We start from the raw sequence: 15,093 nt of genomic DNA on the forward strand, positions 1-15,093 counted from the left end.
ATTTCAATTGAAAAAGTTTCGGTCTACTCATATACGAGGTCAACTGAATGAAGATCAGTAAAACCAACATCGCGGTTTCACGAATGAGCTTATCGCCGAGACTCGACACGAACGGAGGATTCGAAAGGACTCAATTTACTTGTTATAGTGCCAATCAACATAAATTATTGTCAAAAATAATGCGGGGAGTGGGAAAATCGATTGAAAAACCGTATAGGACACAGTCGTCGACGATTTTTGCAACACCGCAACAATCGTCTCTACAAAATCATGAACCGAGTATCACCGATGTTAGTGCCACAGCAGCAGGAGGTGAGCCAACATACTATCTAAACTGAAAGAAAGGAAGAGTACATTTTAACAGAGAGAAGACTGAAGCTCACGATTATACGAGGGAACGTTTCAATCGGAGAATTCTCTTCAGTTCAGGTACATCCGCACGGTCACTCGATATTTTCTATACAGCCATAATAATATAATGTTGTAGTTTATCTCTCATACGCGCTCCGTTACAATACGCCCCTGTTTTTCTTTTACATCCATTTGTATGTATATATGTGTGTTTGTGTATGAATGTATATAAAATCGAGGTGGACGTATATGGTATACGATAAGTGTTGAGGATATATACAAAATTAATAGTGTGTATGGTCCTGCGCGCGAGGAGGACGAGAGCTGGGAGACTTCTTCGTTCTTTCGTCCTCTTTTAGCCTCCCTTGCTGTGGCTCAAGCCGTAGCGGCATTATCGTCCCTCGTTTGGCCATTGGGAAGCGTGTAAAGTCATGATACAGAGCCATCCGCAAGCGGCACAGGCCCTCAAAGCGACGCGTTCCACCATTGCCGGACACGCCGGGGGCGCAACAGCTTGATACATCGTTACACGCTGTTCCTTCCATGTGCCCTTGCCAACCTGTATATACACGTTCCTCACCAATGCGCTTCGCCAGTGTACAACGTACAACCAACTGTATGCTCATGCTGTTCAATGTTTCTCTCTTTTGCACACACTCTTCTCGATCTCCGTCTCTTTCGTTCTCTACGGGAGAAACGTCTTGCTTTTATTCCATCTCTCAGCACATGGAACAACACCAACCAGAAGCAGCAGGAGCAACAAACTCATCCTATTGCAGACTAAAGCATATCCCGCGGTTCGAAATTCTTGTCATATCGATCTTGACTCGACGTCCAGGGTGTGATGCCATTTCACGTAGTTCAAGAGCGACAGAAACAGTGACCGAATATTATTCACTGAAAATCAGCACCGTATTTCACGCTCCTGCTTCAGAGCTCTCAAATGAAGTTTTAAGTACCCAAAAGTGGCTTATTCTTGATTATTTATAGACTGGAACTTCCTCAAGGAATTGATCGAGGTCCTACTTGAAGCATTGTTAGGATCTACTACATTCTCGAGACTCGGCTTCTGAAGATCCAAGTGCCAGGAAAACTCCGAATCCTTTTGGATACTTTGCGCACTTACCTTGCGAGTACTCGAGCTTCCACTGTATAATCGATAAAGAGATTTTCCTGTGCGGTAGCTCGATTATCTATCACGATAAAAATTTGTGGAACTCTCTCCCCAAGTGAAAGAGCGAGAGAGAGAGAGAGAGAGAGAGAGGGAGAGACGAAACGAGAATGGTGACATGACAGAGTACAATGTAATGACCGTACTTCACGATGAAGTCGTGTCTGTACCAGCAATGAATACACATACATATAAAATATATACGATACGGCGAGTTGACGTCGGCAAAACGGAAAGCGAGTCTTTACTATCCATTCATACATATACATATAGAGAGCGAATGAGACAAAAACGAAAAAGCACACAAACATACATATAACTATATTTATCTACAAATATACGATCCTTGGGAGCTTTTGCACGCTTTGATCTTCTCATACACGCGAGAACCTCACGAAGTACTATCTAACCACGAGCCCGCGGAGCGAGGCTCGAGAACTATTGAGAGCCTTACTGTGACTGTATATCCCAGGGACATCGAAGAACCGCGATGTTTCACTGTTTTATGGAGGCATCAATTACTTTAATATTCACGGTCGTAATATCGCCTCTCGTGTCCGCCGCGCGGGGCCACTCATGGCTTGTACAACCATCAGTTTATTTTTTTACTTTTTCTTTTCAAAAATATATGCATCTATGTATATATAGGCTTGGTCACGAGCACGACCGAAGAGTCCTGCTACGGAAGAAGAGTCTCGGTAGGTGTCATCAGCGATCGTAAAGCACACAATGCCTGGAGAAGCTTTATCAGAAGAATAGCAAAAGATCATATCCACGCGCACATACGATTCACACTGATTTCGACGATCGTTTCATCTCGGCAACATAATCTTGCCATTATGTTCACTTTGTTTGGGTATTACTGCTCTTAACCCGTAGAAACCACGCACTGATGCAAATTTGCAACCAAGGAAATTTCAAGTGTCTAGAACTTCCAAATTTCTTGCTTCCATTTGTGACAGCGATTAACTAGGGAAATAAACGTGGTTTTGTGGATTAAAAACTGAACGTACGATACGAAATTGATAGGTTAATCATAGTTAAAGAAGTGAATAGAAATCTGGAGCACGAAAAACAATATCAGTAGGGAAGTTACGATTGACAATTTTGCAAGAATGTGTACAGACATTTCGTGGTTTATAATAATGTTTAGTGTCCAATTATACGGAGTCAAGCTTCGTTTTAATGGGCCCATAAAGAATGGCGAGTTCGCGCGAGAACCAGCCACCATCTGCTCGTTAGTGAATTCGCACGCGGTTATATCCACTTATATGTTTGTACACGTATGGAAGTAATTACAAGATTCGTAGTACGAATTTTCTGTTCGCAAGTCTCATCACTTCATTTGTTCCAAAATTTCGGAAAAGAATTGAGATCTCTTTCTTCTTTTCTTGGTTGAAGCCTCGTTATCCTGACGCACAACACGTTCATGAAAGAAGATATCCTAAAAAAGATTCTTAAAAAAGAACAGCTAACTTCCGGCGGATTGCTGTATTATTCGGTCCTGCTGAGAGTACAATAGCGTTGCACCTCTCGCACTGCAGGAACTAAATAATTAATTTGCGGTCTTGCGGTTGCGTACGGGCACGCGACTCTTCTGTTCGACCGGCGAGCGAGCGCTGAACCTGAATATCGGCCACTGCGTTGGTGCACCCAATATATTCTTCCCCTTGATTAAGAACGTATCAATTCTGTTTCTTTTCCATTATATTTTGTATTAAATATTTCGAACTATTCAGATAGTTTTCTGTTTTTTTTTCTTTTTTTTTTTTTTTTTTTTTAATTCTGTGTTTACTTGAGTCAACTCCATTTACCAATTTTCAATAACCAAACGATCTCCTTTCATCGGCAGGAAAATGAGTGTGAAGAATTGAATATTTTTTCTATTCACGATCCTCAAAATTTTTGGGCATTTGGGAATTTTGGTTTTCCCGGATTCAATCAATGCTACGTTGAATCCCTTCAACATCATCATAACTTTCGTTGAGGGTGCATTTTTAAAATTGTGTATACACGAGAGAATGCCATCTTGTAATTTATGAGGACGATGGAGCCAGCAGTAATTTAGCACCATCGCCAGTGGCGATTTGCGATAATAATGCGAGATTTCAAAGTCGTGACATTATGGTGACGGGTATATATTACAATTACGAACTAGTCTGTTGTGTGTAAACGTAGATTGGGAAGCACTCGAGAGAATTTTCATTCGGATGAATTATCGTTCGTATTTTCTATCAACACATTTTCTGCATACCCGCGGAGCCAATGTGAACAAGAATTCGAATGTAACTACCATAAAGAAAATAGAAAATGCCTGAACAATTTATTTGTTACTGGATCAAGTACCATAAAAATTGTGCGCACAGCTCTTCATTCAACGTGATCGATTAAAGCAGCTCATTCGTTTTCACGTACGCGGCGTTTTGGCGAGCATAGCAAAACATGATCGAATTGCGAACGCAGAGGAAAATATGTCAATAATGAAAGTTCCTCGTTTAGGAGCGACAATACAATCGACTAAAATAATGTTTAGGATCGTAAATCCACTACTGTACGTGTCGCTGGGATCACCTCGTAATTCATTGGGGGTGAGTCGTTAAAGTAGCTTCAACGAGTAGGTATACTCTAGACGTTCGTTAGTATATCATGTAAAATGAAAGATACAAAGTTCGTAACGCTTGATGGCAGAATAAAAAAAAAAAAAAAAACAAGAAGAAGAAAAAAAGTATAACGGAGCGGTACAGTGGCGTGAAATTTCCTAGTCCATTGCGGCAACATCGAATAAATTTACGAGGCGGAAAAATTGCTATCGATTTACCGAATCATTGATGATCGATACAAGAGCAACGACGAACTGACCGCACGGTACTGGGATCCCAGTTTGAGAGCATAATGCGAGCCAATCATTGATACGGTACGAGTAGAAAGTTGGATGCTTCAAGATATTTTCTGCTATTCATTTCATTAAAGCACAAACGCGATGATAATGACGACAGGAAAAATATGAATCAGAAACGCCGAGGGAACACTTTTGTCCCTTCAGAGTTTTCTTCGTTCCACAATTTCTTTTGTTAGTTCCATTATATTTTTTAAAATGTTTTTTTTTTTTTCAATACGTACGATCCCGTTGTTGTCTTGAGTGGAAAAAATCATTTCTACCAATGGTCTCGCGCAGAAGACCCAGGACCGAGGAGTTTTGAGCTGTCTCGTGCGCGCCCACGAGACGCGCCATGTGTTTCGCCGATTGGGCGCCCCTCAGGTAGAAAAACCCGTGTCCCATTCGACTAAGCACCCATCTGGCGAGCGCACGAGTAATTCTACAATGCGCGTACCTATATATATAGGTACTTTCATGTGTGTGTGTGTGTGTGTACTCACGTAGATGTTGGCATGTTTGTGTTTGTGTGTATTCAGAATGGAGGGCGCGAGAGAGAATGATTCTACTTCTACTCTGCTGATGCCGGGGGCGTGTAAACGTCGTCTCCGTTCTACTCCTCGAGCATTTCTCCATTTCGTTCATCTCCTTCGGCTCTTTTTTTTCAAGGGTTTCTATTTATGTTTGGAGTCCCGATGACGTGCTATGAATTATTTTAACCGTGGAATTTTTCGACTCTCGTATTTCTATAATAAAATATACGATAGTAAATTATGCTCAAAGCTGAAACGGTAATTAAAAAGGAACCTTGGAAGTGAACAATTTACATGTTTTGTCTTCCGCCGATTCTATTTGTTTTATTTGCGGAGCCACCCTCCAAGTCGGTGGATCCACATTTCAACGTCGTACTTTTGTAGAGTATTGTCAAATAAATTTCTGATAACCGGTGCTCACTTTATTTTTTATGTGCCACCCTTTGAATTGATTTTGGATGCAATTACATTTGATTTTTTGTAAAAAGATGGGGAAGGGGATCAAGAAAAATTGTTGGATCGTTACCAACTCGATGATTTTCAACATTTTGATATAATTTTTTCGAGGAATACGAAAAACAGCACGAAAACTCAAAATCATTTGAGCAACAACGGATGTAAGGAACAAAAAGCGCGCTGAAAATCGTACAACGTGCCAAGTGAGAATCCTCAATCTACATCAACGTCGCATACCGAAAGACTAGAAAAAAGTCTGAACAACGAAGAAATAAGGCGGCGCCATGACATCATTAGTACAGCATCCAGTAGATGGACCCAAAAGCGGAAGATGCATGAGGTTTTATCCGAAAATTGTCGATGAACCCACGCCCAAATTTGGTCCACGTCTCAAATGAATTCTCCCATCACGAATCGTTTACGTAACTGCGTAAAAGTTATCAGGATTAATACTGGAGGTTATAATTGTGCTAGCAAACCATCATAGTGTGGGTCGTCCCATAAAGTGTGCATATCAATTGAGCCTCAAGAAAATAAATTCGATGGAATTAACGGCGGGAGTAGAATCCGTGGATGATGTACCAGCAACGCAGCCTTAAGCTTGCCGTCGTTGTTTCGTTGCGTACGAAATTTAATGTGATGATGCACGCGGTGTATTGCAAAAAGATTGGTGCTGAAATGCTTACAGTTTTTTAAAATTAATAATCGACTCGAAACGATCGCAGGAACGACTTCCAAATTGTGAAGGTCCAAGAGCGCCCATCACATTGATGGGACGTTTGAGTCTGGGTGGAGGAACGACACAGTGGCCTTGCCGACTCGAATATGTGTTTATACACTAATCGGTCATCAGCAACGAAAGAATGAGACGTTGATCCAAGCGATTGAGCTGGTAAAGTGCTATTAGTTTCGTCCTTTTATCGAGTTGCACTGGGCATACGCTCACGAAGTACAACACTCGTACGATGTAGACGTATAGTTATAATATGCCGGGAAGAAAATAATGGAGGCTGCTCTCCAATGAGGAATAATAACCCGTGCGTAGACCTTACTGACTTGGGTCAATGACGGCACCGGCACAGCACGCGGCGATACTGGAATCAGAAATGTATAATGGCGTTGACTGCGAGAAGTTGGAGGCTCGAAGAGAGAGAAAGAGAGAGACTATTATGGGGGGCACAACGAGAAACGTGTACTTGATCGTTATGTCCTGTCTTTTCTGGCTCCGTCTCGCTCTTTTGCTGGTCCACGGGCTCTCTCGTGGAGATGAAATATTATCGCATCTCGACGCTTTCTGACGGACATCCAACACACGCTCGGTACATTCTCTTCCGTGACGAGAAGTGTTGCGAGCATTAACAAGAGAATCATCTCTCGGATACGGTGGCATTCGAAACAGAGAGCGTGAAACATCATTCGAATGGCGAAAAGGTAAACGGTAAAGTGAAATATATAAACATACACGTACATTGTAAACTCGGGAGCTTTTATGCTCCGAACGTTTGTTGTTGAACAACTATCCGAAGAGTTTACAATTTCGATACGGAAATTTTTCTTCTCGACTCTCCGCGGTGCTTCCGCTTGCGGGCACCATTTGCCGAAGATATTTGTACCGGGTGAGGGTAATTTATAGCAGCGGATTTTCTCTAATTTGAACGAGAAAGGCACAAAGAGGAGAGCGAGAGCACGTGTGAATGGAAGATCGCCGCTTAAGTTTCGACCGCCTGACAAGCCCAAAGGAATAAATACCTTAAGGAGTCGCGAATATAATCGTGAATACGTTTGACCGAGAACGAATGGACCGAGAAGAGCATCTTGACATCGATTCAATCCCCTTATTCATTGCAGAGGCGCGAAATCCGTAGCAACGAAGCATACCGCCGCTATTTTTCTCCCTCCTTCTCTCTCTCTCTCTCTCTCTCTCTTGCTCTCTTTCGCGCTCTTTGCTTCGCGTGATGAGCCCGACGTTATCACATCGCACAGGTGCGTACGCTCCAGCCTTCCAAACTGTCCGGGAGATAAACTGCGCTGCTTGGAAACAGCGCGAGGAAATAAGCTGCAGGAGACACTCAAGTGCAACAAGCTCCGTGGATTAATCAGATCAGAGTTTATCAAGGTGAGAAATACACTGGGAAATGCGAAATACTCTTGAGCACGTATATGCTGACACTGAGAAAAACGATAAGTTGGAGAATATTTTGTTCAACGTAACACGAATCATATTCACTAAACAATACAATCAGCACCGCAACCCAGTAAGAAATAATGCCGCAGTATCGTCAGGAAGGATCGAACGCACTCCTCATTCATTATCATGCAACTATTTTTAATCAAACAAGCATTCATCTCTTTAGAGACAACGGTGTCAATATTTGTTAACCCTCCGTGGTCACCAGGGGTCAAAATGACCTCAAGAGCAACTTTGACCTAGAATTTGTAAATTATTGGCGCCCGAGGAAGCTGGTAAAACCATTGCCGGATTTATGATTTTTTTTAAATAAAAAATGCTTCTTTTTCTAAAACATGGCCTCGTTGTTGATTTTTTTTCGGCATTTTGAAAATTGAATAAACATTTATTCCCATGATATTCGTATTCGGAAAGGTTCAAACTAATATCCTGACTTTACATGTGTCGTTGGAGACGATACTGGTAACGCGGCAAGCGTTTAAACATGCCTGGGGTCATTCCGACCCCGTCGGAACAGCGCGTTTTTCCTAGAATATGTGACCCCGGAGAACAGCCCAAACAAACCCAACTCCCGTGCATATTCGTGATAATCCTGCAACCCGAAACACACTGTCAAAACTCTTTACAACCAATTACAACAAAAATGATCAAGATGCAAGATAGAATCAGTACCGAAGCACGAAAGATGAGGTTAAGGCATGGCTCGATAATACGGAAAATACGACGAGAGTCTTTACACGCCAGAAATGATAATCTTTGAGTAAACCTACGGGGGCGAAGGCAAGAGCAGGGGGTGCGGAGGGCATTTCCATTTTCCCGTTGCGTATGTAATCAGAGGCCTCGGGCAACGGCAGACAGACCGAGGCCTATCAGCGAGAGAACAGTGCTACAGATATTTATTGGTGTATATTCGTACCGCGTAATGATATTGGTGTATGCATTTATATATAATTCCGTTGAAACGCACGAGTATGTGTAGAGCTAAGACGTTCCCTCCGTCATATCCGATATGCGTCCGCTGAGTAGCAAGATCTCGAGAGAGTGGTTGGGGAGTGAAGAGATGGGGATGAGAGTTGAGGTGCCGCGAATATCCCTGGGGGTGGCACAGGCGCTGGGAGATTCGTGGCAGGGCACGATGCTCCTCTCTCTCTCTCGCACGCGCGCGCGCGCGCTTGCCCAATAACTGTAATTTTGGACGTGCACGTTGCTCGCATAATTTTAGAGTGTGAAAGAGAGAAAGAGATGGCGAGATAGCGAGACGGAAAGAAAGAGGGAGAAAGGACTGCGCTTCGTAAGCGTTCAAGACACACTATCGCTCGTCTCGTTACAGTCTTCGTAGACCATTTACTAATTACGTGTATATATACTTGACGATATAAATTTCTGTAAAGAGAGGAAAGAATGAGAAATTAATGATACATTGATTTCAGGTTAAATGATTTTCAGCTCTGACGAATAAGAAACTCGAGCCCGTGAAATTCGTATCGATGAAAAGTCGATTTTCTCGTGTAATAAACAAATCATGAGATTGTTTTATTAGTACTTTGAGAGCACAAAAAATAACGAACGGTAATACTTCCTGTTTGAATGTAAACTGCGTTATTCCTCTAATGCTCCGGAGAATTATTTAACCCCTAGTATCGCGTATATACGGTCTAAATATAGAAATTTTATTTCCACTGTACAAGCTTTTAAACGAACCTCGTGTATGTAAACAATTTTACGACATTGCGCAATAGCACACGGCGACTGGGAAACTAATCGCGAGCCTCTATCTTTCATCAAGTCAGATGTATTACAGTTTAATTTTATTCCTAATCTATCATTCATTCGTTGCACAAACATAATTGGTCGAAATGCAATTCCGCTGTTGCGGTGCGCCAAATGAATGCATAAAACTACAACGAAGTCGAGCGTCGAGTGACAATTACTAATTCAACAGTTATGCAATTATTTTACGACGTTGAATCAAGTAACGAGCGTATACGTCATGAAACGTGATTGCACGCCTATAACGGCTCGTATAGAATGTCAATCGAATGTATCGCAATTTATCTCCAGGAGCCCGAGATGCGCAGTGCGCCTAATTTTTCAAATGAAAATTCACCGGTTAAATGCACATTTTTGAAGTATGAAGAAGAACCGAGCTTCATCAGCGAAGCATATCCCAGAGGGTGATACATATTCTTCCTGCGGAATGCGCATTCCAAGGAAGGATGAAGCGAAAATGCTTTCGTACAGAATTGAGTACTTTCTGCAGGACGAGTAACAAAACTGCGGAAAGGAGGAAGCGAGACGGACAGGTCGTTCGGCAAGTAACGACTTAACGGTCTGAACTTTCTGAACGGTTGCGCGATCTCAAAACTCTTCTATGTCGCGAGTTTTCCCAGCGTGTACCGCATCCGAGTCGTACCAGTTTTCAGACGCTTCACCGTGCCTGATTCTTCTCTATTCTCAAGAGACGCAGAAATCGTCCGACTGCAACCGATGAACATCATGAATTCCGGAATACGTAACGCAGCTCGAAATAGTCTCTCGCACACTGACGAATATACATACGCACGGATATGCTGCCGGCAGCTATTCCGGCATTAACCGCTTATGACCGAAAGGTTGTGGTCCGCGTTGCAACAACTGCTAAATCTCAGGTTGGTAAGCCCTTTTGTTTAGACGAACGCGATACCTCCGGCCTAAAGCTTAGCCGCGAGATGGATGGAATCTTCTGCGTTCTTCGCCAGGTATCAGTGTGTACGCGTAGTATGATACACCGTTGAACTAAGAGGGCGAAGTGAAAAAAAAGAGAGAGAAAGAGGGAGAGACGATCGCGGAGAGACTGTAAAATTCAACGCGAGAAACGCTCGCAATTTGCTCCAGAGTCGCGCTCCGTTCTCCACGTGAGATGCATCTCGTGTGTGTCCGTACGAATGCTGCTCCGTTCGCACACAACCAGCGAGCTATATAACGACCAGTATCTCTCGGGGAAGAGCGAAAGAACCGAGAAATTCACCGAGAGCGAGGAGTGTTCTTTGTGTCTCAATGCGAAAGAGCCCGGACAAAGGGGCACAATCGCTCGCTGGAAATACGAGATACACACCACGTATATCCAGAGATTTGTGATGCTGCTGGCTCGAAGATACGCGTGATTTTCCACTTTCGAGGTAAACGTCATAGAATTTGATGATAGTGAATCGCGTTTGGAGAATCCCATGGGAAAAATCAAACAATGGACGGGAAAACTGAACTTGGAAATATTTCAATCGAATCGCTGCACAAAAAAATCTTCACTGATGTGACTTTTTTCAATGCGGTCAACGCAAAGCTACGTAAGCAAAATACGATTAAAAAAAAAAAAAAAAAAAAACATTTATTCATATTTTTTATTTTGATTTTACAGCTTGAAAAATCCTAAAAATAGTGAGACGAAGCATTGCCAGCATTTTCAAAAGCCTCGAATACGTCTCCAAAATACACAAACGCATTTTTCCAAACTTATTCCTTGGAATAATCTGTGAAGCAGCCAACTTGAAGAGTCGTATTTCTTGCTAAGAATCGATATTATTACTTTTATGGTATAACGCCCGCGAGGCTTTTTCGTCGAGCGCCACACCGTCACGCATAGTTAGCCTTCTGTTCAAGCAAAAGCAGCGTATCACATTATAGCTATAAACAGTGGAAGAGAAGGAAAAAAACGATTGAATAGCGAGGTATTTCTCTATCGACGTGAAATCTTGCAAGATCAATCAATCTACGTTTTTTTTAATCCTACAAACATAGAAAACGATTGTGCCGAGCTTATAACGAAATTCCAGATCAGACAGAAATACTATTAAAGCCATAAAGCTGTTAAAATTGTATTCAACGTTCAGGGTAATGATCCATGAGCATTCTTACAAAGATTCATTCACTTGGCTGATGTACTCGCTCTCAATTGCCTCGCTAATGATGAGTATTGTGCCTTGAGGATGTGGATATCGCTTTAAGGTGCGGATTTTCATGAAAAGATAAGAATTTTTATGAAAAGGGAAGACCACCAGTTGGATAATATTTTTATTTAAACACATGGAAGATTTTACAATTTTGCTCAATTTTTACTAGATTAGTTCGTCCAGGCAACGATCTCTGGCTTCAATTGATACGAATCCATAATTATTGTCTTCCGATTGAAACTTAGAACGCATTGCTCCAGCTTGGCCTTTCTAAATTAACGCCGTGCTGCACGTTGCTTTCGCGAACTCCTTCAACGTATCATATTTAAATAGGACTCAAAAGACTAGTTGTACCTCGAAGTCTATTAGAATTTTAACCCATCTAAAAGAGGGAGGAAGACGATTCATATGCAATGCAGTTGAAAAGCGTTACGATATATTCCTCATAATGGGAATCCTTCTCCACATTCAATAAAATAATAAAATGTTTCAACTATTTGTTCCCAACTCGTGAAAACGTAAACAACGAAAGCTTGATGGTAATAAACTACAAGCGAAGCAACACGAATTCACAATTTTCAAACTCACTGAGTTCGGTGAGGCTCCGTGTGGAGGAGGATGGATCGCCCTCCCAGTCCCTGAGTTACTGTTCCACTTATTTTTATTGTTCTGTCTTACAGCGGTAGTATTACTCGAGGAAAAAAATTGGAGTTGATTTCTAAACGCGCTATTGTTATTCTGTTGTTGTTGTTGTTGTTGTTGATGTTGAGCATACGCCCTGGCGACCGTCGGACGAAAAGTTGGTGGCGCACCATAGCTCGTAGGAACGGTAAAATTCGGAGGGCACTTTCCGAGATGAAAGTTACTCAATTCGTTCTGATAATCACGGAGAAAAGCTTCGTTAAGCATTCCTACGGCGTTCTGTCGATAAGCAACGTTTGCATCGTTAAAACCAGCCGAGTCCTTTTCATCCTTTGAACGTTTTCCAGCACCGAAATGGCGTGCCGGTGAGGATGAAGAATTGGAAAACGGAGCTTGCTGCAGGGGAGGGTTCGCGGCATGCCGTGGAACAGGAGGTTGAGGGGGAGCGTAAAAATGTGGAAATCCAAGAGCCCTGGAGTTTGCTGTTGAAACCGTTGGAACAGCGGTGCGATAAGCTGGATGCTGAATCCCCGAGTACTGATGCACTGGCATGCGAGAAAAATCTGCACTTTGATTTTCGAGAGAATTATTTTCATGGAACTGTTTGGCCGTCGTAGCTCCAGGAGCAGTTACACTGGACGAGGAGTTTGACGAGTAAGCACCTTCGCCACGATAATCCCTGTCGATCGGAGCTTGATGAGTATCCACTGAACTTTTAGAACTCGACTGACAATCACGATGTTCCCGATAGCCACTAGCTAATTCAGGCTTATCGTTGATGCAGCCTTGTTGCAGATGTTGCTGAGCAGCATCATCTTCCAGGCTCTCCTGTTTGATTTTAATCTCTTTATCCGCCGCGCGAATCCCAGGTACGTGCTCGCCCTCCGTCGTCAGAATCTCGCTTTTCACTATCACATCTTTTTTCATGATAATTCCATCTTCGTCCTTGACGGAGTCCTCGTGGCGCGACTTCATCGTCACGGTACTCTGGCCGTTGGTATTTGATCCAAGACTCGCTTGCTGCATGTTAGAACTTAATGATAAAATTATTTCCTTGATTCACAGCAACGAGGATTATCAAAGATCGCTTCTGGTAGGGGAAAAAAATGAAATTTTTGGTTTGCTGTAATCCAAAAGCAAGTTTACTGTATCGCAATGTGAGCAAGTTAACGCGTAATTGGTATTCAACTGCCACGATAGTCAGAACAGAAGCGATTAGACTGTTTCATCGAAATGTTCAATGGCAGAATTCTCTCCCGTAATTGCGTTGCCCATCGTGAGAGAATCCAGAATAAAATCGAGGCTTTATGAAGAATTAAACGAATCGCTATGAAGCAGCATCCATTCTTGCGCGTATCTACGAGGATGATCCGCAGCGACAAATTTCTCAATCATGGTCGCCGGTTGATCCGAAGAAGTCAGATAGAGTGGCAGGAAAGAGGTGGGCGGATTGGTCGAGATAGCAGAGCTTGTTGTCCATGGGACGAATGCGACGGTCGGCGATGCGGCGGCGCTGATGTCTCGCACTTCGGGTTCAGTCGTGTTTTCGGTTGACGACGAGATGGTGGGGGAAGCTTGGAAGGGGCTCCAGAGGGAAGGGGGTATTACGAAGGTAGGGGAGGCAAGGGCGGCGTGACAAGTTTCCGTGTCACGTGTCCACCAGCCACGGCATCTGAACCAAGCTCCGCCTACGAATCTGATTTTCCCTTGGTTGAAACGTCGCCGTAGCCGTAGCCGCTGTGACTCCAGCAGCGCGTATTTCAACGCCGCTGCTGGTGCTCGCGTATCGTTTTCTTCGTACTCCTCGTTTTTGTCATCAATCCGTTGCCCTCCGTCTCTATTTTCCACGGGTTTCTCATCGTCATTGGATCAAGATCGTTCCGTTTGCCTCAGGACCAACGCGACCCGCATGCATGGTAATATTTCATCATTGCATTCCCGGTCAACTGTCACTTTTTCCGGACAATCATCAAATTTTTATCACACTTTATTGACCACTTCACGACACAACAATTATCCGCACCCAAGACCGTTGACACAAGTGTCCCCACACGATGTCAATTACAAAATTGAATCTCATCATCAAACTCTAGAAGATAAAAAGCCCATCACTGTAGCTCACGCCCACATCTTATTTCACCATACATTAATTGTCACCGCGCACTATTTCATCGGAAGCACGACACCATACAATTACCCACAATTTTAAGGCAGGTCATCAATTCCGTGAAATTAAATTGAAAACAAACGAAAAATTTTTTAATTAAAAAACCGACTTTGCAACTACGGCTGCTAAGGCAAAAAACACGTAAGGAAGCGAGGTTTTTTCAAGACGCGTGGTGTGTGCCCATATAACCACGACCGTACCCGCGAACGCACGCCAACCGACTCTCGAGGTTACACGGAGCGCCGCTTCGCGGCTATTCGTGCGTTTTCGTAATTAATCGTGAATACCGAGGAGCAGCAGCAGCAGCAGCTCCGCGCGCGGATTTCTCTCTTTTCTTTCTCGCTCGCTCTTTTGTGCCAATAATGTGATCTGTTCACGCGGCAAATGGTTTTTCTTCCTCCGATTTAGCAATGTGAAACGTCCAATTTTTATCCAGTCACGTTACTGCGGTGAAGAACAAAAATTCCTCGCGGTTTACGAAGATGTCACAAAGCTCGCATGGAGCAGTGGTTAGTATTTTTCTTTTTTTCTTTTAATTTTCCTTTAAGCACGAGATCGGAAGCCCAGGTCGAGCGAATCTACGAGCCAAGAGTTTCGTTCCACGTACAGCAGCGTGAAACACTCGGGGGGTTCTCTCGCTTGGTGTGTGCAGTATGTGCGCGCGGTCGGCTATTTTCGCCGAGAAATCACGAGAACCGACGAGCCAACCCGAACGCGTGTGAACTCACATTGTATACCTATAGGAGCGCTGATGCGCGAAGCACCGATACATTCCGCATATATA

The 15,093-nt window shown here is 43.2% G+C and overlaps 1 protein-coding gene across 1 annotated transcript in view; it reads right to left on the reverse strand.

Moving 5' to 3' along the window:
* Nucleotides 1-14,486, reverse strand: part of LOC122412126 (uncharacterized) — a 234,239-nt gene extending 219,753 nt beyond the window's left edge. Inside the window, exon 1 of the mRNA XM_043421449.1 lies at nucleotides 12,089-14,486. Coding sequence (XP_043277384.1) covers nucleotides 12,089-13,168 — 1,080 coding nt within the window. The 5' untranslated portion in view covers nucleotides 13,169-14,486. The remainder of the gene's footprint in view (nucleotides 1-12,088) is intronic.
* Nucleotides 14,487-15,093: the final 607 nt, after the last annotated feature.

This window comes from Venturia canescens, chromosome 6, assembly GCF_019457755.1.
Source record: "Venturia canescens isolate UGA chromosome 6, ASM1945775v1, whole genome shotgun sequence".
In the NCBI taxonomy this organism is placed as follows: Eukaryota; Metazoa; Arthropoda; class Insecta; order Hymenoptera; family Ichneumonidae; genus Venturia; species Venturia canescens.